This window comes from Furipterus horrens, unplaced genomic scaffold (assembly GCF_987537825.1).
Source record: "Furipterus horrens unplaced genomic scaffold, mFurHor1.1.pri manual_scaffold_5, whole genome shotgun sequence".
NCBI lineage: Eukaryota > Metazoa > Chordata > Mammalia > Chiroptera > Furipteridae > Furipterus > Furipterus horrens.
The window spans coordinates 158,871,939-158,897,615 of NW_028327175.1; the positions used below are offsets into that span (position 1 = coordinate 158,871,939).

The 25,677-nt window shown below is 38.6% G+C and overlaps 1 protein-coding gene and 1 non-coding gene across 2 annotated transcripts in view; both read right to left on the minus strand.

The window, feature by feature from the left end:
• The window catches only part of SLC25A16 (solute carrier family 25 member 16), a 34,007-nt gene extending 19,141 nt beyond the window's left edge, over positions 1-14,866 (minus strand). Inside the window, exons 1-4 of the mRNA XM_090279421.1 lie at positions 14,645-14,866; positions 11,019-11,111; positions 4,421-4,554; positions 3,396-3,459 (exon numbers count right to left, since the gene is read on the minus strand). Coding sequence (XP_090135547.1) covers positions 3,396-3,459; positions 4,421-4,554; positions 11,019-11,111; positions 14,645-14,777 — 424 coding nt within the window. The 5' untranslated portion in view covers positions 14,778-14,866. The remainder of the gene's footprint in view (positions 1-3,395; positions 3,460-4,420; positions 4,555-11,018; positions 11,112-14,644) is intronic.
• Positions 8,121-8,244, minus strand: LOC150010185 (U4atac minor spliceosomal RNA). The gene has a single exon (XR_016511602.1). It is a non-coding gene; the product is annotated as a U4atac minor spliceosomal RNA (small nuclear RNA).
• Positions 14,867-25,677: the final 10,811 nt, after the last annotated feature.

A 25,677-nucleotide genomic window follows, 5' to 3' on the forward strand; every position in this document is an offset into this window, starting at 1 on the left:
CAGGTGGAATAGCATAAATCTAGGTATAAAGGTAAGGCTGAAGAGTTATTGACAAGTAGTACTTGTTAAGTTCCTAAGACCTGTCATCTAAGACCAAGACTGTTGTCTCAACAACCAGGAAGATAATTATCAATGGCTATAGTGTTTCCAACATTTATTGAAAGATTTTTTTTTCTTGTCTTTGCAGCTTACCCATTCACATCTGACTGCATTCCTCTTGCCACCATACAACAAACACATGAAGATCTCAAGAGCTTTTGAACAAATGGAATATTTAATTGTGTATACTGAGTAGCAGGGGCCTATTCACTCAGAAGGCCAAATAACAGATGCTCTCGTCACACACACTTCTCTCTCTGCCACTGCTAGTACTCACAAAGGCATGATACAAAATCTTGGTTATGGAAACCTGATACCACCATGGAGTATGTCAGACCATGATTAAAGTAATAACTAAAAAAAGTTATCTGAAATCCTACAAACCCTGTGACAACCACTAAAATTAAGATGTTTTAAAAAGATTTATTTGCTTTTAGAGAGAGGGGAAGGGAGGGAGAAAGAAAGAGAAACATCGGTGTGAGAGAGAAGCATCAACCTGTTGCCTCATGTGCACCCACACCGGGGACAGGTCCTGCAACCCAGGCATGTATCCTGACCCAGTGACCTTTCGCTCTGCCGAACAACACCCAACCGAGTAACACTAGTCAGGGATAAAATTAAGATTTTGATATATCACCTTCCAATGATCTTACTTCCATTAGCAGAAAAAAAAAAAAAAATTACATGTTGATTAAAGCCTTGCAGAATTTTTCTATGAATATTTATATATGTACTTACTTTTTAAAAAAACAAAAAATAAAACATAATATTGAACGTTCTCTTTTGTAATTTGCTTTTAATTTAAGAAGTAAATATCCTCTTTGTTAATAAATACAATTCTAGCCCTGGCTGGTGTGGCTCAGTGGGTTGAGCGCTGCCCTGTGACCCAAAAGGTCACTAGTTCAATTCCCGGTCAGAGCACATGCCTGGGTTGCCAGCCAGGTCCCCAGCTGGGGATGTGGGAGAGGCAACTGATCCATGTTTCTTTCACACATTGATATTTCTCTCTCTCCCTTTTCAGCTCTATAAAAATAAATTTAAAATAAAATAAAAACAAATAATATTCCACAAAAAGTATATTAATGAATGGCCCTGGCTGGTATGGTTCAGTGGATTGAGCACCACCTGCGGACGAAAGTTCACTGGTTCAATTCTCAGGACACATGCCTGGGTTGCAGGCCAGGCACCCAGTTAGGAGCATCAAGGGGCAACCACACATTGATGTTTCTCTCTTTCTACTTCCCTTCCCCTCTCTCTAAAAGTAAATAAATAAAATATTTTTTAAAAAGCATATTAATGAATGCATAGATTTCTGATATATGGAATTTTTTAAATAGAATAAAAATTTTTATTTAGAATTAGCAAGCTGGACTCAATTTAGATGATCCTAATTTTGTTGGCAACATCCAAAGCATCATAGTCTGGAGCCAGTTGAACATAGGCCTTCTTCCCTCCATCAGGCCTGATCAGGGTGTTGACCTTGGCTGCATGAATGTCAGAGCTTCTTCACAACCTGTTTGATCTGGTGCTTGTTGGCCTTGACATTGACAATGAACACAAGTTTACTGTTGTTTCCTATCTTCTTCATGGCTGACTCACTAGTCAGAAGGAACTTAATAGCATAGTGGTGAAGCTTTTTCTTCCAGGAGCGCTCTTCAGAGGATTTTTAGGCTGCCTTCGCACCCGCGGTGTCTCAGGCCTCTGGAAAGTGGGTGATCTTCTTTTTTGTGTGGCTGTGGACGCCTTTTAGCACTGCTTCTTTGCCTTCAAAGCCTTTGCCTTGGCTTCAGCGTTGGGAGGGGCAGAGGCTTCCTTCTTCGCTTTGGACACCATTTTCGTGAAAAGCTGGACTTTTTTAACTACTCTTCTATTGTTACATATTTAAGTCACCCTTTGTTATGATAAATAAAAGTACAATGAACATCTTTGTTGCTAAATATCACTATACACATCCTTACTTCTTCTCTTAACTGTTATTCACTGAACTTATTATATGATAGAGGTGCTTGAAATCAGGGAAAGAATAAATTATTGAGTAAATAATGTTGGTACAACTGACCAGTCATTTAGAAAAAAATTTTATTCAATCCTCACTTCATTCCTTATATAAAAATATTAAAAAGATCAACATAAAAAATTTATATAAAAATGTTTTCAAAGAAAACATGATTAAATGTTTTATCTTAGAAAGGGGAAGGCATTTATAAACATAACATAAAATTCTGAAGTCACAGAGAAAAAGACTAACACATTTGGCTATGTAAAATATCTGTAAGATGGGTAAAAACAACTTATAGATGATTTTTCTAAAAAAAAAATCACAAATAAGGTGAAAAGACAAATCTAAAACTGGGAAATAAAATATTAGCAATATTTGACAGAAAAGAAAACTAATGTCCTAATTCTAAAACCCATAAAAATGAACATTTAAAGAATGGAAACAACTCAAGGCAGAAAGTAGGAAATATATAATGGTCATTAAAACTTTGAAAAGCTGATCAACCCTACTCATAAATAAAATTTCCAAGTATTAAAAATTTGATAAGAACCAGTGTTGGTATGGTATGTAGGGGAAAAGGCCATTGAAAACATTATGGAGATCAGTTTGTCAAAGCCTATCAAAATTTAAATATACATATCCTTTGATAAATAAAATAATTTCTCCAAATTTATTCTATAGACATAGTCACACAAGTACAATGTGTTCTTTGTGAAACAAAAGCTGAAAATATCCCAAAGGTCAATCAATAGGGGACTAATTAAATAAACTACGTACATTCATACCTTAGAATGTAACAGTTCTAAAAAAAAAAAATTTTGACCTCTAAAAAAAATGACTGTAACACAATTCTTTAACAAAATAAGATCTATGTACTGCTATATACAGAGATAATTAAAAGTTCTTATCCTATCAAGTAATATTAGGAAAAAAGCATATATAAGACACTGCTAACAGTAATTGCTTTTAGGAAATGAAACTATTTTTATTATACAGGAGTGGGTATTACTATAGTCAGTATAATTTTTTAAATTTTTTGAAAGAAAAAAATAAACATTTTAAGGAGAATTATCAAAGGAAATGTATGTTTTTCACATAGTTGCAAGTTTAGACTATTCCTTACCATCTCCCACTGTAAAATACTCTTTTTCAGTCAGGATATTAATGATTTCTTAAATAACTGAATATAGAAAGATAACAAATGTATGCTGTTAATCAATATCACACATATCACCAAACCAAAGTATTTTAATAGAAAATAAATTTGTCAGAAATAGAATAAACCCACTCCCCTTACCTGCCATGGATCCAGCCATTAATCTGTGTACATGACCAGAAATTCCCAACTTTGTAGTAATTAACTAGAAACAAAAACATCAGATTAAATGAGATATTTTTAAATTGCTACCCATTTCACTGTTTAATAATGAAGACTTATTTCAAAAGAGTTACAGAACTAGTAAAAAGAAAATATTAAGTGTGAGTGAAATATGAACAAAATTTTATGAAGCTGGACAGTGTTGTATCACATCATAAACAGGTCAGATATTTTCTCTGTAGTCTCCACTCTAATTTTGCAATTTTACAGAAGCAATTAAGCTTAGAAGTACCAAATATACAACATGTTGATGATCACATATAAAGTGTGAAATGGAGTAGTAGGAATGAAATGCTTCTATAGACAATGAAGTCTTCATATATTGAAGGCATCCATTCTGACAGACTAACTTACAATGTTGTTCCCATCTCTACAGTTTACTTTTCATTTTAAGATACCCTATGAAAGTTAACATACATAACCCATTTCTGTGTTCAGATGTCTGAGAGGATAAACTTTCACTCAACTAGAAAAGAGATATCTGATCAATGAGTAAGATGGGAAAAGCTGTTAACTTAGATCATTACTTAAAAACAGATTTTTACACTATGGTTTCGCTATTTTATTTAGTAAGAAATCCAAAGCCACAATGTTCCTCTCCTATGACTGAGAAACAAATAAACAAACAATATATATATATATATATATATATATATTAAAGAGCTATTAATATTTTATGGGTTTATTATTATCTACTTGAAAAATACTTTGGCTCTTTTTCATAAGTGTGAATATAAAGAATTTACTCAAAAATTACTAACAATTCTGGAATAGATAACTTTAAAACCAAGTTAATTTAAAATTTTAATCACAAGTTTTATTCCTTCAAAAAGGCATTACTTGACCCATTCCTCCAAAGTAACTTTAAAGGCCAAAGCAAATACCTTGTCAACTAAGTATGATAGTTAAGAACACAAAAGAAGAAAACAAAATAAAAAGTTCACCGTTTTATAATGCTCAAATGCCATAAACTGGATTGCACCATAGGGAAAGATTCGAATCATCATTGCACCATTCCCTTTATACAAGCCAAGGTATCCCTCCTTTTGGGGAACAGCACGCAATGTAGAAAATACTCCTATTTTTAGAAGAAAAATACTATTAAGACAAAGAAAACGATCTAAATTCAAATTTTCATGACAATCACAGATAAAGATTACTAATGCCATTATTCATAATATAATTTTGTTTGAGAAATTACATGAATAGTAATTTCCAAGTAAGTTAATACTCCTTAAAATACTTGTTCAAATTATATAAATATACCACATGTAAAAATAAAAAACATTATAGCAACAACAGCTACAAATTATAGTAAATTATATTTACAATTATCACAAATTATATTAAACTACAGCTATCTAAAAATATTAACAACAGAAATATATTCAAGGTCCATACATTGCAGTGCAGATGACCAACACTATCTGGAAGGATGAAGGAAGATTTCCCAGACTGACCCAGATACATGTGTCTTAAGAATACTGCTAGCCCTGGCTGGTGTGGTTCAGTTGATTGGAGTGTCACCACGTAAACCAGAAGGTGCGAGTTTGATTTAGGTCAGGGCACACATCTAGGTTGTGAGTTCGGTCCCTAAAAGGCAACCTATTGATGTTTCTCTTTTATGGTGTTTTTCTCTCCCATCAATGTTCTCTCTCTTTCTCCCCGACCCTTCTCTTCCCCTTGCTCTAAAACCAATAAGCATGTCCTCAGGTGAGGATAAAAAAAATTTTGCTAAATGAAAGAAACAAATAAAAAAACTATTGAAACTATTTAAATGGGGGAGGGGCAAATTTTCATCCTTAGGACACCTTAATTAGGAATACTGATAAAGGCCTAAATTCTGATCCTATATATTGATGTGTTTATTATTCTATTAAGGTTAATCACTAATCCCATTTGCATTACAGATTTCCAGTAAACATATCATTAAATACTTCCATTATTAAACAATTTAAATTCAGGTTCCTTTCCAAATTTGTTAAACAAAAATTCAATCAAATATGAAAGTAAATCACTAGGCTCATTTTGGATTTTAGAATGCAAGTAATAGGCCCTGGCAGTGGATTGAGTGTCAGCCTGCGAGCCAAGTGTCGCTGGTTTGATTCCCAGTCAGGGCACATTACTAGGTTGCATATCAGGTCCCCAGTTGGGGGCGCCAGTGAGAGGCAACCACACAGTGATGTTTCTCTCCCTCTCTTTCTCCTTTCCCCTCTCTCTAAAAATAAAATAAACAAACAAACAAATAATTTTAAAAAAGAATGCAAGTAATCTTTTTATCCCTTCCCAGAAATTAAACTTGTAGGTACTTACTAACATCCAAGAAAAAAATACATCCTAAAAGCATTTTTACTAAGCAAGTATCTAAATGGACTAACAGTCTAGTAAAAAGAATTCTATTATGGCTATATGTATAATATGTAAAATTCTCCCAATATGCATGAATAATAAAACTATATTCACACACACCCCAAGAAAAGAAATTCTATTAAAGACATTGTCCCCTTGCTGAAGAGGGAGCAAAAGTTAAATCCTGTTTAATTTTATTCAAATGCATTTGTAACAATTTAAAGGTAATTAAATTTAGAAGGTCAACTACCTAATAGGGACAGGAAGGCTGATGATGAAGGGGAAGTACAGAAGAGGTTTCAACTGTACTAATACCTATTTCGAAGCTCTGTGTGGGTCCACATGTTTATTATATTCTTTAAAACTGTTTGATCATCAGAAGCAAAATAGATAAGAGTACTTTTTTAAAAAAGGAAATCTAGGAGAGAAAGACTTGAGGAAGGGAACTGGAAAGGACAAGTACAATAAACAAAAAAAAACATAAAATCATAAAATAAGAATGTGAGTGAATAACTAACTCGATGATAGCCAAAAAGAAAATCTGAATGACCAAGTCCTCTATTAAAAGCCAAAGATTCTCACCCTGGCTCAGTGGGTTAGGCATTGTCCTGCAGACCCAAATGTCACAGGTTCAATTCCAGGTTGGGTCACATGCCTGGGGGTTCCAGGATGGGCAACAAGTCTGGGCAGGTGCAAGAGGCAACTGACTGGCCCTAAATGGTGTGGCTCAGTGGATTGAGCGCTGGCCTGTGAACCAAAGGGTTGCCAGTTTGATTCCCAATCAGAGCACATGCCTGGGCTGCGGGCCAGGTCCTTAGTTGGGGGCGTGTGAGAGGCAACCACATATTGATGCTTCTCTCCCTCTCTTTCTCCCTCCATTCCCCCCTCTCTGAAAATAAATAAATAAAACTTTTAAAATAGAAAAGAAGAGGCAACCAATTGGTGTTTCTCTCTCGCATCTGTTTCTCTCCCTCACTTTCTCCCTCCTTTCCCCTCTCTGGAATCAATAAAAGAAAAAAATAATTTTTTTAAGCCAAAGATTCTAAAATTCTGTTAAAAGGCCATATTTAACCACATGCTTTTTACAAAAATCTCACCTAAAACAAAATAACTGAGAAAGACAAACAGATGAAAAATGGATGTTGAATGTTTTCAAATGGCTTTTAAATATCCATTGCGATAACTATTGTTTTTTTCTTTCAACCTACGATCTGTTTTCACTTTGGGAAATAAACTGAAGTTTCCTTTCTTTCTTTTATTTAAAAAAAATCCTCACCCAAGGATATGTTTATTAACTTTAGAGAGAGAGGGAGAAAGAGAAACGTCAATATGAAAGAAACATTGATCAGTTGCCTCCTGACACACCCCAACCAGGGATCAAACCTGCAACCTAGGTTGTGATCTGACTGAGGATCCAACCCACCCACAACCTTTTGGTGTACATACAGGTCGATGCTCCAACCAACTGAGTCACCTAGCAAGGGTTGAAATTTTTTTAAATATTTTTTAATTTTTCAATTACAGTTGACATGTTACAATATTATGTTAGTTACAGGTATACAACATAGTGATTAGGCATTTATATAACTTATGAAGTGATCACCCCAGTAAGTCTCGTACCAATCTGACAACATATATAGTTATTACAGAGATTTTCTTTATGACATAACACTGGACCAATTTTTCCAAATTTTACAAAATTATTTGGAAAGAATATGTGTTCCCTGTAGGGTGGAAAATCCCCAGTGTATCTGTTATACCAAGCTTTTGTGTTATTTAAATCTTTCTCTGTATCTTTACTTAATATCAAGCTAGGATTAGAAGGCACTAACATTTGCTAAAATATAAGCATATGCTTGAATATGTACATATTAGCTGAAAGGAAATGGAAGAAACTTGGAAAAATACTTGATTCCAGAGGGAATAAGAGACGGAGGATGACATTTTGCTTTTGTATTTTCTTGAATTATGAGCTTGTAAAAATATACATTAAAAAATTTTAAAGAAATAACATGTAAAAGCAACAAAATTAGAAGTAAAGATTTTAAAAGAATCCTATTATGATTCATCTACCTATTTTTATATCAAATTTGACTGTAAAAAGCTAAATGGAGATCAAAGATTTGTAATATATTACAGGAAAAAATTCTTTACACTAACTGCGAATTGGGGGAAGGAGAAATTCTAATTACCATACTCCTTTCTTTGCATTTGGCCACAATAATTTTGAGTCAAAATAAAAAGTAGTTTTTGATGCTTTGAAAGCAATGTCATACATTTTTAACTTTTTTTCTTTTTTCCAAAAATTACACCAAGGTAAAGCAGAGCTCTAGTTGATGCAAGTATACTGTGTAGGCATTAGCTGGACTGCTCTATGTGCTCAATGTACAGCAGCGTAACCCCAAGAAAAAAGGTGGTTCACAGATTTTTACAAAGAAGCTAAAGTAGGAGTTTTAGTCAATAGCACACCTTCATCTTTAACTGTGGAAACTCATGCTTTAAAAAACCAAAATTTTAAAAATGTTTATACATACATATAAAAAAGGAAGTATCTAGAATAAAATGCAAAAAAATATTTTCAAGAAAATAAAAAGCCAACAATACCTTTTTTTATGCCTTGTATACTTTTTTTTTTTTTTTTTTTTTTTACAGCTTGTGCATTTTAAAGGTGCATACGTGAAATTCCATATACTACAGCACTGCAGGAATTCCATTTCAAACTCTGTGTGCCTTAGAGGGTACACTGTAACCCGTGGCTTGCAGCCCTGTAGAGCGTGAAATCTAATATGACTATGTAACCTAATGATTACAAATCAGGAAACAAAACAATATAGATCAGCATGGGGAGGAGGTTAAAGGAATAGAACAATCCTGCTCAGTCACTGGCATGCTGGGTCATTGTAAAACATTCCAAGATATTGGATAATATAATTCATGTCCTTTCACCCTCAATTTAGTTAACAAAAGAAAATAATTTCCTTCCTTTCCAGTTTAATATAATCTCTTAATAAGTGCAAAGGTCTGATTCTTTCTATATATGGACAGCACACTGTGAACATACAGAATTTATTGCTGGACACAAAGATGGCAGTAACTTTTTTCTTTCAATTTTAAGTACAGACAGTATTAAAAATACCGACAATAAAGTGAGTTGCAATTAATATAAAATATAAATAGCCATTTCATTTTTAAATGAAAATCATTTCTTTTTTTCTGAACAGGTTTTTATTACACAGAGGGGATGGGGCTCAGTTCTTCTTGGCTGCTATCTTCCTCATGGCTGCAATGACATTGCTCAGCTCCTCTCTCTTCCTCTTGGCACAGATGTGTCCCCACCCTTTTCTTGGTGAATTTCAGGGCCCTCTTGTCCTTAGAGACCTTGAGCAGCTCAATGGCACACCACTCTGGATCCTGCCCCGCACGAACTCATGCTTGACGAGGTGCCCGTGGCGGTGGCTGTGCCTTGGCTTGCTCACGTTCTTTGCCACCTTGTGACCCTTGTTGAGGCCCACGTCCATGGCGTAGGGCAGAGCCATGGCTGCCGCTCTTCAATGGCTGCCACAGTGGAAGGCTTATTCTTATCTACTCTGTTAATCATCCTTCCATACTGATGTGGCATTGATCATGCAGAGCATTCATCATTCCTATCTTTTGAAGCATGAAACTAAAGCAATGAAGTGGTATGAGTTAGTTGCCTTGACCTAATTTCTTTCTTGGTCTCCGTCCATATTAATTTTTTAGAGTTGATTTTTAGAGAGAGAGAAGAGGGCGAGGGAGAAGAGGAGAGAGAAAGGAGAGAAACACTGATTTGCTGTTCCACTTATGCATTGATTGGTTGCTTCGTGTATGTACCCTGACTAGGTACAGAACCCACAACCTTGGAGTATCAGGATGACACTCTAACCAACTGAGCTACCCAACCAGGACAACACATTAAATTTTTTAAAAAATCTTTTCCCCTCTAATTGAAAAATATATGTATGTTCAACATGTGTTACAAATTAGCTTAGAGGAGAAATATTTCCTCTAATCATACCACTGAATATTAATCACTAATGTTAATATTTGTCTTTCTAGCCTTTTGTCCAAGCACATGTTTATTTATATAAAATGCAATATGATTCCACCATTTTGTAATATTTTTAAATTAACACACTATAAACATTGTTCCTAATCAATTAATATTCTGTTAAATTTTTTATGATTGCAAAGTAACCTATAACATGGACTTATTTATTTATTTAAATAATACCTATTTAACTTAGCCAATTCCATATAATGCTTTAATTCTCATACATCTCTGAACACATTTCTGATTAGTACGTCCTCAAAATAACCTCTAGAACTAGAATTGCAAGGCCAAAGAGTATGTATCTGTTTGATGAATTTACCAAAATGCCCTCCAAAAAGGCTATAAAAAATTCTTACTAACCAATGATTTATTATTGCTGTCCATGTTAATTAAATGGCTGATTTTTATGTTTGTAAGGAACAAGTAAGGAAGGGCTTGATATTTTTTTAACAATGCAAGTTTACCCATATATACTAATTGCATTGGGTTCTGCTTATACCAAGATTTCTAGAAGGCATATTTAACTGTGTTTAAAGGAATAAACCTTATCTCCATCGCTGATTCGGTTTTTTGTTTTTTTTTTTTTTTTTAACTGTTATTGATTCCAGAGAGTGGGGAAGGTAGGGAGAAAGAGAGGGAGAGAAACATTGATGTGAGAGAGAAACATGTTCAGCTGCCTCCCGAACACACCCCAACCAGGGACCAAATCGACAACCCAGGCATGTGCCAGGACCGGAATCAAACTAGCAACCTTCTGGTTTGCGGATGATGCCCAACCAACTGAGCCACACCAGCCACGGCTTGATTGGATTTTTTTAACAAAATCAGGCTCAGCTGTTAATGTGCATCTGTCAAGGATGTGACACATTAATCCCAATAAACAAACACTAGTACTTCAATGATTCAAAGATTCTGGGAGGATATCAATACCCTAAAACAATTATAACCACTATGGCAAATGAAAAGATTAAAATGAGTAAGAGATTTATCCCTTGTAAAATCTGCCCCCAAATTTGAACTCCCTTTTGTATCTTCTTTTCACTGTAATTCACAAATGGAAACCAAGCTCACAGATGGATAATGTTTTCATTTATTTTTATCTTCAGCATTTATTAACTCACCTAAATGTTTATAATGGTGATTGTGAGCTTGTAATAAAACCTTTACTCGATCCAAAGGAGCAACTGTTGTTTTAGCACAGCATCCTGCAATACCTAAAAAAATTTTAAGAGGTCAGGGAGATGTTGCATACCATTTCTTTCCAGATAGAAATCATTATTTGTTCAGTCAACACATACCCTCTGATCTTTAATGTGCTCTCCATGAGTAAAACTATCCAGTAGAACTGATGTGCACATCATTTTCTGTAACTTACTTAACTGAGCATGCTGTACTTAAAAATAAGTTTGAAAAGTGTAAATTTGTCCTCTAATACCTGAGGAACACTGCGAATCTTGCTAAATGTGGTTATGGAGACACTTGAAGGTATTTACTCAACTGGAAGGCTCTGTTTGAAGAAACCTCCTCTTCTTCTGTATAACTTTTGCATTGAAATAACCAACTTTTGCCCATAAAATTCAAACATTCGTTCATACATTCAGCAATTATGTATCTGGTGCCTACCACACGCCATTGTGCAGACATGTAGATGACAGTAAAGTACAAAAGTACATACATACAGGCCAGCCCTACTAGCTTGACATTCTTCTAAGGCAATAACACATAGACTTTTTGCTATGTTGTTTGTGCCCCAGCCCCCAATTTCATGTAAAGAACTAATTCCCAATTTGATAGCATTTAGAGGAAGGACTATTAAGGGGTGATTAGGTCCTGAGGGTCCTTCATCTTTATTTATATAAAATATGATTCAACTATTCAACTAACCATGGGATTAGTGCCCTTATAAACAAGGCCCCAGACACCCCTGACTCTTTCCACCTTGTGAAAACACAGCCAGAGTGTGCCGTCTATGAGGAAGAAGGTCCTCATCAGACACTGAATCTGATAGTGCCATAATCTTGGACTTCCCAGCCTCTAGAACTATGAAAAATAAGTGTTTGTTGTTTATAAGCCACCCAGATTATGGCATTTTTGTTATAGTAGCCCAAATGAACTAAGTCACTTTTATAAAGTATCTTGTATGTATAAATGCTCCTTGATTTATGATGGGGTTACATACTGAGAAACCCACTGTAAATTGAAAATATCAAAAGTAGAAAATGCATTTAAATTAAGGGTGAATTTTACTGTATATAAATTATACCTTCATAAACCTGATTTTAAAACAAAGAAAACTATGTAAAAACAAAACAAAAATTATGCAAACTTCTAAAAAATACACAGCTTAATCAAGATTCCTTCGCAGTTTCTGATACTTGCTGTCTGCAATTCTTTTCCTCCTTTTAATAGATTTTAAGTGGTAACTAACTGTTAGATACCTAGAAAAAAGTGCACAAGTTTTATGTCACTTAATGAATGGTGAATACAATCACATAAGGACGACCCAAATCAAAAAAGGAAACTTTACCAGCCTCCCCAAAGTCCTCTCTGTACTCCCATAATCACTATTTGACCCTCCTCAGAGATTACCAATCGGCCTTCTGACTTCTAACATGGACTTAGTTTTTATTGTTTTTGAACTTTATACAAATAAAATCACACAATATGGCTTGCTTTGTGCCTTGCTTCTTCTGTTCAATATCGTGCTGTGAGACTCATCCACATTGTTGCATGTGGCAGTAATTTATTCATTTTCAATGCTGCGTAGTATTTCATTGTATGACTATATCATATGTTGGTACTATGTTATAACATTGATGGGCATTTGGATTGCTTCTGGTTTCTTGGATTGCTTCTGGTTTCGGACTACCATGAATATGGTAGACATGAACAGAAGTATGTATTTTGGAATATACCTACGAGTGGGGCTGCTGGGCCATATGGCATACAAATGTTAACTTCACAGATAACTGCCCAACTAGTTCTCTGAAGTGGTTGTACCAATTTACATTACTACCAGTAGCATATAAAAGTCCCGGTTGTTATCCTCACCAACATGTACCATGACTCTATTTCAATGTTTAATAACATCATAAGAGGTAACGTCCAAAAGTGAACTCCTCATCTGCCCCCAACCTACAACCATCATGAAAACTGCTCCAACCATAGCCTTCCCATTTCAGCCAGTGAGTGAGTGCTTCAACCTTTCAGCTGCTCAGACCATGAGTCATTCTTGACTTCTCTTCCTTACCCCACCTCTACCCTCTTAGAAAGTCCTATATATGTATCCAGATTATCACAATTTTTTACCACCTCTCCTGCTACTAACCTGATCCAAGCCACTATCTAACATCTGAATGACTGCAATAACCTCCAAATTGGTCTCTTTGCTTCTGTACTTACTTTCCTACAGCTATTCTCAACAGAGAAGCCAAAGTGATCCTTTTGAAATATGCCATATCACATCACTTCTCTGTTCAAGACCTGCAATGGCTCCCAACTTCATTCCAAGTAAAAGTCAGAATCTTTACAAGAGAATGCAAGGTCCTTCCATTTTTGCCCCCCTTTATGTCACTAACCTCCTTCTCCCATCAATGCCACTTAGCTCCAGCCATTGCTGTTCCTTGAACAGAGGAGGTTCTCTCCTACATTGAAGCCTTTGCAGTAGCTTTTCTCTCCTCCTGAAATGCTCCTCCTTAGCCATCAACTTGCTAAATTCCCTCATTTCTCTGAGTCAGCTCAAGTGTCATCCTCTTAATGAGACTTATCAGGACTATCTTATTTAATATGCACCCACTTAGCCTCTCCATTTCCTTGCCCCATTCTTCTTTTAACTTCAACCCATTGCATTCATCACTTTGTAACAAACTATATAACTTACTTTTTCATTGTGTTTATTGTTCTTCTCCCAAACCAATGTAAAGTCCAGGATTTTGTTTTGTTCCCTGATGTACACTGAGCATGTAACAGGCACATAGCAGGCACTCAAGTGTTCCTGTATGAATAAATGAATGTCCTTTCTATCTGCAGAATAAACTCAATACCACTGCAGCATACAGATAATTACCTTTCTGTAAATCCGCATAACGTGGAATTTTTTTAATTCCGACGCTTAACAAATAAGTGATGACAACCCAGACAAGCAATTAAGAAAGGGTAGAGATTGAAACACCTCTTTATGGGAAGGCAGACATTTCTGAGAGACAACTGAAGCTTCTGGCCCACAGTCACATCAACTGCAGGGCTGCACCAGCTACCTGCCAAGTAGTTGTAACAGAGTTTACTAGAATCACTGGAATCAGTTTTGGTTGTAGACAGTTTTGCACAATTTCCAAATCATGTTTTAAAAGCTATTTGTTCTCTCTTAAGCAAACAGCAAAATCCAATTCTACACTCGGTCAACTATGGTCTTTACAAAAGAAAGGAGCGCCCAGCATGTTTCACTGAAACCCCGGGGTCTTTTTTTATAAAAGACTTCCCTATTTTCTCTTCCATCCAACCCTGAAAAATGAGTGCCTGGTTCAGCCCTTCCACCTCCCCAGGCGCTCCACGACAGCTCCAGGCCCTTCCTCCCCAGGACCCTGCTGTCACTAGTCAAGTGATGGTTAAGAAGAGGTTACAGCAGGTCAGGTCAAACATCTGGCAGGGGAATGAAGTAGCCACTGTCCAAGAAAGTCCTCGCGGCCACGAGCATCCGACCTGCCCCTGCCACCCCCGGCATGGCCGGGTACCCGCGGCAGACACCCACCTCCGGCCAGTAAGGAGCGCAGCCAGTAGAAGTCTCGGCGGGCGGTGGGCCCTCCAGCTCCTGCTGCCTGCGGCATCGCGGGAGGGGCGTCGGCCGCTGCCAGGGCCGCCGCCGCCGCCGCCGCCGCCACCATCAGGACCAGGGCCGCGTCGCGAGCTTCAGCCTTTAATTTCCAAGACTGCTATGGCTAAGGCCATTGCTGGCGCTCACAGGGCACCGCCCGCCGCGCGGGCGGGGTGGAGTTACAGTTGGCGCTCGGCGCGCGCTGATGGCGTAAGCCAGGGGCGGGGCCTGGGACTCGAACCCTCCCTGACCGGCCAGCCCCCAACTCACTACTGCCGGCTTTCCTTTTCAGGGCCCTCTGGTCAGAGCCGAGAAGAGAAGCGTAGTCAGCAGGAATGTCCCACAAAACCCACCAACTCAGAAAGCTCTCCCTCGTCCATTGACCTGTATTGACCAGTGATCTATAGCCGCCCAAAGGGCTGTCTTCTGACTTCCCTAAGAGGAACCCTTTCCAGAACCAACCTTTGGTTCTTGACTCTTTCCAGGAACCTCTGATATTGCACCATCTCCCACCAAATCAGCTCTGCTTTCTCAGAGCTTCTCACTGACCTTCAATTTCTGCCCTGTCTGTTACCACTAGAGACTGACATGTTGCCTGCTGAGGACCTGCTTCCTGTGTCAGGCCTTGCAAAACAGGCTGTGGCCAGTGGTCACTGTGTTCTCAGAAAAGTCCTCTCCCGGTTTTGCAAGTATCAACCGTTTGAGCCTGTAGTCAGTTCCCTATGCTTGCCTGGACTCTCATAATTCTGTTACCCAGGATTAAAGCCCTTAAAAACCCTGGTCTGTTTTTGCTCAGGGCTGCAGTCACTCCAGATTCAGCCTGCCTTCCTGGATTCTCCAATAAAGGCTTTGAACTTGTTTACACACCTCCTCCCTTCTTCCTTGCACAAATCTAACACTGTAACCCCCTACCAAGCTTTCACCCCACCCCTACTACCTCCTCCAAAGAAATATTGCTAAAGCAGATTTCTTTGGAGCCCCACAAATTACACCTATACTTTCTGCCTTGTGCCTTCTACTTAGTTCTCAAATTCCACCAAGTTCTACCCCCACCATTCCCAAGTCTCTGCCCTAAATTCTTAGAAACTCCCAGTTTCTCCCTGGCCCGCTGTATTCCAAGACGTGATTTCTTAAGCACTCCTTTGCACACTACTCTCTTGCCGTGAGCGCCTCATCAGTTCTCATCAAAATTTATTCCTAGTCTTTGTGACCAAAGTTGTTCTGAACTTTTATAGTCTCAGAAATTATCTCTTATTATTTTCCACAATACTTACTCCAATCTTCCTAATTACTCAACACTGGTCTCCTTTTTCTCTTTCTATGTCTATGCCTCTGCAAGTTGTTTCTAGCCACATTTCCTGACTAATGGTGAGTTGAGTTTATTTCCCTACATGTTCCAAATTTTCAATTTCTACCAGAAAATACAGACCCATATAATAATATCATTATATTTTACATGCCCTTTGTTTGGGGGCGTGGAGGGATCAAGCAAAAAACAAAAACAACACAAAAACTGATGGACACAGACAACAGTGTACTGATTGTGACAGGGTGTGGGGAGTATAGGGGGGATAAATGGTAATGGGAAAAAATGCAATAAAAAATGAGCTATTAAAAAAATAAAATATATGGCAAAACATTTTTTTAGAAAGATCGCTAAAATGCCCTGGCTGGTGTGGCTCAGTGGATTGAGTGCTGGCCTGTGAACCAAAGGGTTGCCAATTCAGGCCCCAGTCAGGGCATAAGCCTGGGTTGCAGGCCAAGTACCCAGCTGGGGGGAAGCATGAGGCAACCACACATTTATGTTCCTCTCCCTCTCTTTCTCCCTCTCTTCCCCTCTCTCTAAAAATAAATAAATAAATAAAATATACGTTTTAAATCCCTAAAATGGAGATGATTGTATAATATTGTGAATGTAATTAATGCTACTGAACTGTACACTTAAAAATAGTTAAAATAGTAAACTTTATATGAAGTATATATTTTTCACAATAAAAAAATACAAAGAAAAAGCTCCTGAAGGTCTTTATGTTACAGCAAAAGAGAAGTGCCTATATTCATATTATATAACTAACCAAACTGCTCCAGTTCCTATGCTAACGTTTACTTTTCCCATGTCTATAGGCTGTACTGGTATACCTCTCCTCATCCATTTCCATCCCAATGAGGTGCACCTTACAGGTTAATTTATCACTTAATGGCCCAAACTCCAAAACCCAATCCAGATCAAGAAAGCAAAGCTGACATAAATAATAACTGACAGGTCTAGTGATTTAAACATCCAAGTATTTCTTCTCCATCTACTCAGCTGGTTACTACTAAACTACCCAACCTACAGATTAACGTTAGTGTCCCAGGGCTCAGTCCATGGGTCTCTTCTATAGTTAAATTCTGAGATCTTAGCCAGCCTCATAGTTTTAAATACCATCCAAATGTTGATGACTCCCAAACTCAACCCTTCCTACTTACTCCCCAACTCTCGTTGGCAGCCGTCCGTCTCGAGAGACGATGGTGTAGCTTCTTAAGAGTCTATCTGCACCGCCGAGAATGGTTGTGCAGTCCGACTCGGGAGTGACACGGTATCTGTCTCCTCCCGTGTTGAATCGACATCTTGCGATGACGCTGGAGTGTCCTCTCCAGTGAAGCTGAAGCTACAGAGCCTCGAGAGACGATGGTGTAGCTTCTTAAGAGTCTATCTGCACCGCCGAGAATGGCTGTGCAGTCCGACTCGGGAGTGACACGGTATCTGTCTCCTCCCGTGTTGAATCGACATCTTGCGATGTCGCTGGAGTGTCCTCTCCAGTGAAGCTGAAGCTACAGAGCCTGGGCAGGGTGATATGGAGGGTCTGCTGTTGCCCATGCAGCAGACCCCCCCCTCTCTTCGCAGCTGAAGGATCCAAGGGAAAGACGGAGTCAATACAGCTTGGCTTCAGATGCGCCGCAGGAGTTGCCAGTGTTGACTACAACGTCAAACCGCCTTAGGGACTCCGGCTCCGGATTTTCTGTCGGGGTTTACTCCCTTAGCCTTTCCCCTGAAGAGGTATGCCGCAAGGCAGCGGAGGTTTTTTGGAATCAGAGTTTTCCTTCTCTGATGTGCCCTGACTGGAAGATCGAACCAGCGACACTTAGCTCGCAGGCCGACGCTCAATCCACTGAGCCAAACCAGCCAGGGGTTCCCAACTCTATTGTTCATATTTTCAATATTTGTATATCTAATTAGCACCTATTTATCATATCCAAAACTCCAAAAAAACCTCCGCTGCCTTGCGGCATATCTCCTCAGGGGAAAGGCTAAGGGAGTAAACCCCGACAGAAAATCCGGAGCCGGAGTCCCTAAGGCGGTTTGACGTTGTAGTCGACACCGGCAACTCCTGCAGCGCACCTGAAGCCAAGCTGTATTGACTCCGTCTTTCCCTTGGACCCTTCAGCTGCGAAGAGAAGGGGGGTCTGCTGCATGGGCAACAGCAGACCCTCCATATCACCCTGCCCAGGCTCTGTAGCTTCAGCTTCACTGGAGAGGACACTCCAGCGTCGATTCAACACAGGAGGAGACAGATACCGTGTCACTCCCGAGTCGGACTGCACAGCCATTCTCGGCGGTGTAGATAGACTCTTAAGAAGTTACACCATCGTCTCTCGAGACGGACGGCTGCCGATATCATATCCAAAACTAAATTCCTCACCTTCCTTTGCAAACACACTACTCCTGCAGCTTTCCTTTATTTCATTAAATATCAACTCCATCCTCAGTCCATACACCTTGATTAATTTCCTAGTCACCCTGCTTTCTCTTGCCCCCTACTGTCTATTTCTCAATATGACAGCCAAAGTAATACTTTAAAACCTAAAACTTGTCATTTCTTATCCCAAAACCCTTCAATGGCTTTGCATATTACTTACAGAATTTCTTACAATGGTCTACTGGTTTCCTGTTATATCTCTGACTTCAACTCCTAGGACTCCTGTTAGTCACACTGGCTTCTTTCTCCCTCATAAACACCAGGCATGCTCCTCTCAGGGCCATTATATACACTGTTCTTTCTACCTGTATGGCTTTTCCCCTAGATATTTCATGTAACTTCCTCCTTCCCTCCCCACCTTCAAGTATTTACACAAATATCACCTTTCTGGGTAACCTTTCCTGTCTCTAATATTTAAAATTACCACCCACTCCAACCTCATTCCTACCAAAACTCAGTATCTATTTTCCCTGTTTTAATTTTATTTTTTTATGCAGCATTTATCAGCATTACATATAATTTATATGTATTATATATGTAAAATTATTTATTTATATAACTCAAATTACATATGATTTATATTATATATAAAATATTTTTATGGTTTCCCTCACTAGAATGTAAGTTCCATGTAGGTAGGGATTATCTGTTTTCTTCGTTGGATATGTCATTAAAAAATTTTTTTTTAAATTGTTTTTCTGTTACAATTGTCCCACTTTCTCCCTCATTGCTACCCCCCACCCAGCCCACCCCTTCTCCCACGGTCCATCCTGACTCCGTTGTCCATGTTCATGGGTTATTTATACTAGTTCCTTTGCTAAACCCTTCCCCTACTTAGCCCCTACCCTCCCTCCCCCCTCCCTGGATATGTCATTTGACGCTAGATGATAAGTGTTGGTAGATCTACATAAGACAGCACTTTCTACCTCTGTTTTTATTTTTAGGATATCCAGTAACTACTAGACAGAGGCTTAAAAAAGGAAGAAAAACCGGTCCTTTCTCTCAAAGAATGTACTATTTCATGGGATAAATAAGACCTAATAATAAAATAAATACATTACACAAATAAAAAGTGAAGATAACACAAGAAAGACAGACTATATCTGTCAGTGGTCATCAGGGAAAGAGGTAACTGAACTGTCATTTGACATGGCTAAGCATGGGCCAAGGCAAACACACGAACACACAAGGAAATTCAACATGTTCAAAAAACAAAGAATAGTCAAGTTTGCCCATCTTAAAATGTTTGAACAGTTCTTTTGACTCCCCAACACTTGTATGGCAGACCACTAACCAATAACATTAGAGAAGGAGGGCAAGGTTATATCATGAACAATTTTAAACTAGAGCTAAAGAGTTAAGACTTAATTCAGTGGATAATAAGTAGCTGGTGACAGCTATGTTATGGAAAAGTTAATCTGGGAGAGATGAATAGGACAATTGGGAAGGCATGCACTGACAGATCTGACAGCAAGGAAGCCAGTTATGAAGCTTTAGCAACAATCCATGCAGGAGGGCTGGTGAGAACATGAAAACATAGTGATCAGAAAGGAAATGAATGGAGGAGATAGCATCTGGTAGGCTTGCTAAGGAATAGATGTGAAGGGGGAAGAGATAGGAAAAGTCAAAGTTGTTGTAAAGTTTTTGATAGGGTGCTTAAAAGACTTGATTATAGCCTTAACAGAATAGGGAAGACAGAAAATAGAACTGGTTTAAGGTACAGAAAGAGGTTAGAGATACTGATACAAACTGTAAAGATGATGAAAACATATAAAAGCACAAAGAAAAAAGGTTTGCCAAAGGTTTTTTTTAAATATAGATAATATATGAATATCATATCTACCTAACAAACCTTCTTTGAAAGCTTCCCCTAATCCCACACATACCGTGACACTTCATGAAACAGACAGGAATCATCGTGCCATTTTAATATGTGTATCCTGGACCTTCAATATCTTGAAGTCTTCTACTATTAGGTAGTCTCTTTTAGACCACAGATAATTAACTTTAATTTACTTACATTTATAAGGAATAAGCATCATATATCAGAAATGCCTTATTATTTAAATTTTTTTTTTTTGCAATTTAATTTACTTACTTTTACAACTTATAATTCCAAAAGCTTAACTTCTTTGTTGGTATGACAGCCTTATTAGTTCAAATCAAGACATTACATATTATACCCCATCATGATGATGCAAAGTTTAGCTGTTCTTTGTAGCTGGAACTCAGTAATTTGTTTCATCCAACATCTCCTGTGACACTCTTTGGACTCCAATCCCTCTTGCTTGGCCATGATATGTTCTGTTCAGAGCTTGTTATAAATGATTTCACAGTCCTCCCATCTCTTCAACATGCTAATGAAAGGGATGTCCTTATATTCAGCAACGTATTGCAGCTGTTCTTATTGCTCCTGGGCAAGACAAGTTGAGGGTAGAGAGAGCTCTCTGACAACCTAGTTGCCCTGTGTGCCTCATGGTAAAACCTTTCTTTAGAACTCGGACTACTAAGTTCTTCACAAAGCCATTCTACATCACACTCCCATCTTCCGACTCACAACCCTCTAAATCATCAGGAAGCACAATGTTTAAGGCAGCTTTTTTGTTCAGATGCACTATCTTATGATTTAAGAATACACTCCTGGCCTGGTTTAATGTCATATTCCTGGACTTTTTCCTCAAACCCTTTGTTGTGCAGTCTGGTGACAATACTTCATTTACCAAGGACATTTGCTCAGGGACCTCTCCAGCTCTGCATCCTGCCACCAGCTCATATCACACTGGATGGCTTCATTGACTTTGTGAAACTATGCCAACCAGGTAACTGAAGGAAAGGCCCTGTTGGGGTAGCTGTCCTCTCTCCCACTTCTTTTTCATATATTTTCTCTGGGGAGCAGTCTTCAACCTCCTGAGGGTTGTCAAGTACACCCCTACATTCACAGACTGTAAAATCCCGTTGCGCTGAACCTGCTGAAGTTCAGTTTGAGTCCATTTTGTTCTAATTTTTCTCCCATAGCCACTATAGTGCCAGAATTGTGCTGGATTATAACACACAGGGAATATAAGTCACAAATTAGGTGTAGTGGGCAAAGGGAATTGAGGTACAAGAAAGCCCGTATATTCACTGGGCACCACTGAACATGGAAGATACAGATTTCCATTTCTGAATCCTGCTGCAGGAACAGAATATGGATTATAGGCAAGATTCTGGTACCAGAAATTTGGGCAAGGCTGCTGGGCCATACCTTCCATGTAATATAAGGCTCTAGTTTGAAGTCTGCAACTAGGAGAGTCCACAGTGGCATGCCAATTTGCTTCTGACCTGACCTCTTCAACCCAGAATGTCTATGGCCCTGTCTCATTAATTTCAAAATTTTGTAGTCATATATAATTTAACCCATAGCTCTGAATGGTGTGGCTCAGTTGGCTGGGTGTCGTCCCACAAAGCAAAAGGTCACTGGTTCAATTCCTGGTCAGGACACATAACCAGGTAGCAGGTTCAATCCCCAGTCAGGGCACGTGCAGGAGGCAACAGATCGATGTTTTTCTTCTCACATTAATTATTTCTCTCCCTCCCTTTCTCCATCTCTTCCCCTCTCTCTAAAAATAAATAAATAGAATTGAGATACACAGACAGTTTTTGCCATATTAAATTCTGTTAGTCCACAGATATATACCTGAAATTCATAATTGCATAGATATATTTTTCATCCTTTTAAATTTATGGATTAGCAACAGATTATAAAGTGAGCAAGCACAAGTAGTTATTAAGAGGAAAACCACTCCATTTTAAAGAATTATTAAAATTTAATTATTCAAATCTGCAAGCATTCTTCTAGTGCCAGCTATACAGTCTTCAATTCTAATGTAGCTGCTGTGTTTGGGCTTTACATTACAGTACAGCTAAAAAGAGTCAAGATTTTTATTTATTTATTTTTAGAAGGATGGGAAGAGTGGGAGAAAAAGAGGAAGATAAAGACGATGTGAGAGAGAAACATCAATTGACGGCCTCTTATATGCTCCCAACCAGGGACCTGGCCCACAACCCAGGCATGTGCCCTAACCAAGAATCGAACCAGTGATTTCTTGGTTTGCAGGATGATGCTCAACCCACTGAGCCACACCATGGCAAAGTTGTATATACTTTTTTAATATTGTATTTATTTATTTTTAAAGATAAGAGAAAGAAGGCAGAAAGAGAGGGAGAGAAACATTAATGTGAGAGATACATTGATCGGTTGCCTCTCGCACGCCTCCAACTGGGGCCCTGGCCTGCAACCCAGGCATGTGCCCTGACTGGGAATCAATCTGTGGCCTTTGGGTTCACAGGCCAGCACTCAATCCACTGAGCCACACCAGCCAAGACTGGTCTTTATATTTAAATATAAATATATAAATATATATTTAAATATGAAGGCTTGTCTTTATATTTTAATGTAACCATTCTTACCCTGGCTGGTGTGGCCCAGTGGATTGAGTGCCGGCCTACAAACCAAAAGGTTGCTGGTTCAATTCCTAGTTAGGACACATGCCTGTGTTATGGGCCAGGTCCCCGCTTGGGGGCATGCAAGAGGCAATCGATTGATGTATCTTGCACATCGATGGATGTTTCTCTCCCTCTCTTTCTCTCTCCCTTCCTCTTTTTAAAAAATAATAAACAAAATCTTTTAATATATATATATATATATATATATATGTAAAGCCAAGAAAAAAAATTATAACACAAGCTGTTTTCTTGGAAACAGTGTTTACAAGTTTGCACCCAGGGATGACTTTGTTACTTTATAACATAGTTCCCAGTTAAAAAAAAAAAAAAAAGTTTCTACTGCTACTGTCATTACAATTAAGAATTAACGAATATCCAGACTTCCAGCCAAGATGGAGGCCTAGACAGACACGTTGCATCTCCCTCCACAACTAAGAAGGAATACAACAACCTCAAAACTAGAAACAACCAGAAGTTCCAGAAAATCGAGCTGCATGGAAGTCCAACAAACAAAAATACTATCAAGAAGAAATATTCATCCAGACAGGTAGGAGGGGCAGAGCTAGGGTGAAAAGGATGTGGTGTGGTGGCGATGGCAGCAGCAGGCAGGCAGAAAGTGCAGTCACACATTTTAAAAGTTGGGAGGGACACCTGGAGAGCGTTCCCAGCCCCAAACCAGACTACGCAGCTCACAGCTCCAGTGGCAGGGAAAATAAAACCTCATTGTTACCGACTGTGCAAACCAGTGGGGATTGGGGCAGAGGAAGAAAATGCCGGTCTCTCAGCAGAGTTCACTTTTTAAAGGGCCCCCACGGCCCTAGAACGTCTACAGACCCACCCATTCTGGAAACAACAGCCAGGACAACAGCTAAAAAGGTGCCAGGTCCATACAGAAGTGAGAGAAGTGCCTGGAAAAGGGGTGAGTGCTGAGCAAGCAGCACTGCTCCCCCTCAGACCCCTCCCCTACATACAGCGCCACAATGTGGTGAAATGGGTCGCCCTGTACTTCAAATACCTAAGGCTCTTCCCTTTACAACATAACAGGTTGAGAGCTCCACTTCAGACACAGAGGCAAATGAACACAGAAACCTGTCAAGATGAGGAGACAGAGATGTATGGCCCAAAATAGGGAACGGATCAAGGTTCTAGTGGAAGTACTAAGTGATGAGGTGATAGCCAACCTAACAGACGAGGAGATAGCCAAACTAACAGATGCAGAGTTCAAAACACTGGTGATAAAGATGCTCACAGACTTGAAAGATACGCTTAAATATGGCAGATGCATAAGGAAGAAGTGAAGGCTATGCTAAATAAAACAAAGGAAAATCCACACAAAACCAATGTTGAAGAGAAGGAAACCGGGGTTCAAATCAATGATTTGGAATATAAAGAAGAAAAACATAGTCAATTGGTACAGAATGAGGAAACAAGAATTGAAAAAAATGAGGAGAGGTTTGGGAACCTCGGGGACAACTTTAAATGTGCCAACATCTGAATCATAGGGGTGCCAGGAGAAGAGGAAGAGCAAGAAATTGAAAGCTTATGTGAAAAAATAATGAAAGAAAATTTCCCAAATTTAATGAAGGAAATAGACATATAATTTCAGAAAGCACAGAGTCTCAAAGAAGCTAGACCCAAAGAGGACCAACCCAAGACACATCATCATTAAAATGCCAAAGGTTAAAGATACAGAGAGAATCTTAAAAGCAGCAAGAGAACAGCTGAGAGTTACCTACAAAGGGGTTCCTATAAGACTATCAGCTGATTTCTCAAAAGAAACTTTGAAGGCAAGAAGGGATTGGCAAGAAGTATTCAAGCTGATGAAAAGCAAGGACCTACAACCAAGACTACTCTATCCACCAAAGCTATCATTTAGAATGGAAAGGCAGGTAAAGTGCTTCCCAGACAAGGTAAAGCTAAAGGAGTTCATCGTTACCAAGCCATTATTATATGAAATGTTAAAGGGACTTACTTAAGAAAAAGAAGATCAAAATTATAAACATTAAAATGACAACAAACTCATAACTATCAACAACTGAATTTAAAAAATAAAAACAAAAACAAACTAAGCAAACAACCAGAACAGGAACAGAATCGTAAGTGTGGGGATCATTTGCAGGGTTATCAGCTAAGAGGGGGCAGGGGGAGAAATGGGGAAATGCTGCAGGGACTAGGAAGCATAATTGGTAGGTACAAAATAGGGGGAAGTTAAGAATAATATAGGAAAGGGTGAAGCCAAATAACTTATATGCATGACCCATGGACATGAACTAAGGGGGGTGGGATTTCTGGAGGGAAGCGGGGTACTGAGAAGAGGGGAGTAAAGGGAAAAGAAATTGGGACTACTGTAACAACATAATCAATAAAATATACTTTAAAAAAAGAATTAACAAATATCCAACTAAAACCACAAATCCTGATATTCTGAAGCTCTGGGACTGAAGTCAAAGGAAGCAGTCTCATCCAACAATAATGACAAATAAAATCAAGATGATCTTGGGCAGTGGAGAAAAGCAGAACTGAGGAGAAAAGAGGTGATGTATCATCAAGTAAGGTCATCAGCCACTTTCTCCACAAAAAAACTCTGAGGCAGCAGAGATCTATGCTGCATGCAACTTGGTTCTCTCCTCTTGTTCCCTCACTCCGACCTATAAAACTCTTTAAGACATCATCTCCCTCCTCCAAAACTACCTGGGACTTCTGGAGTGTGTGGGGTGTAAGTTCAGAGATTCTGGCTTCAAGCAA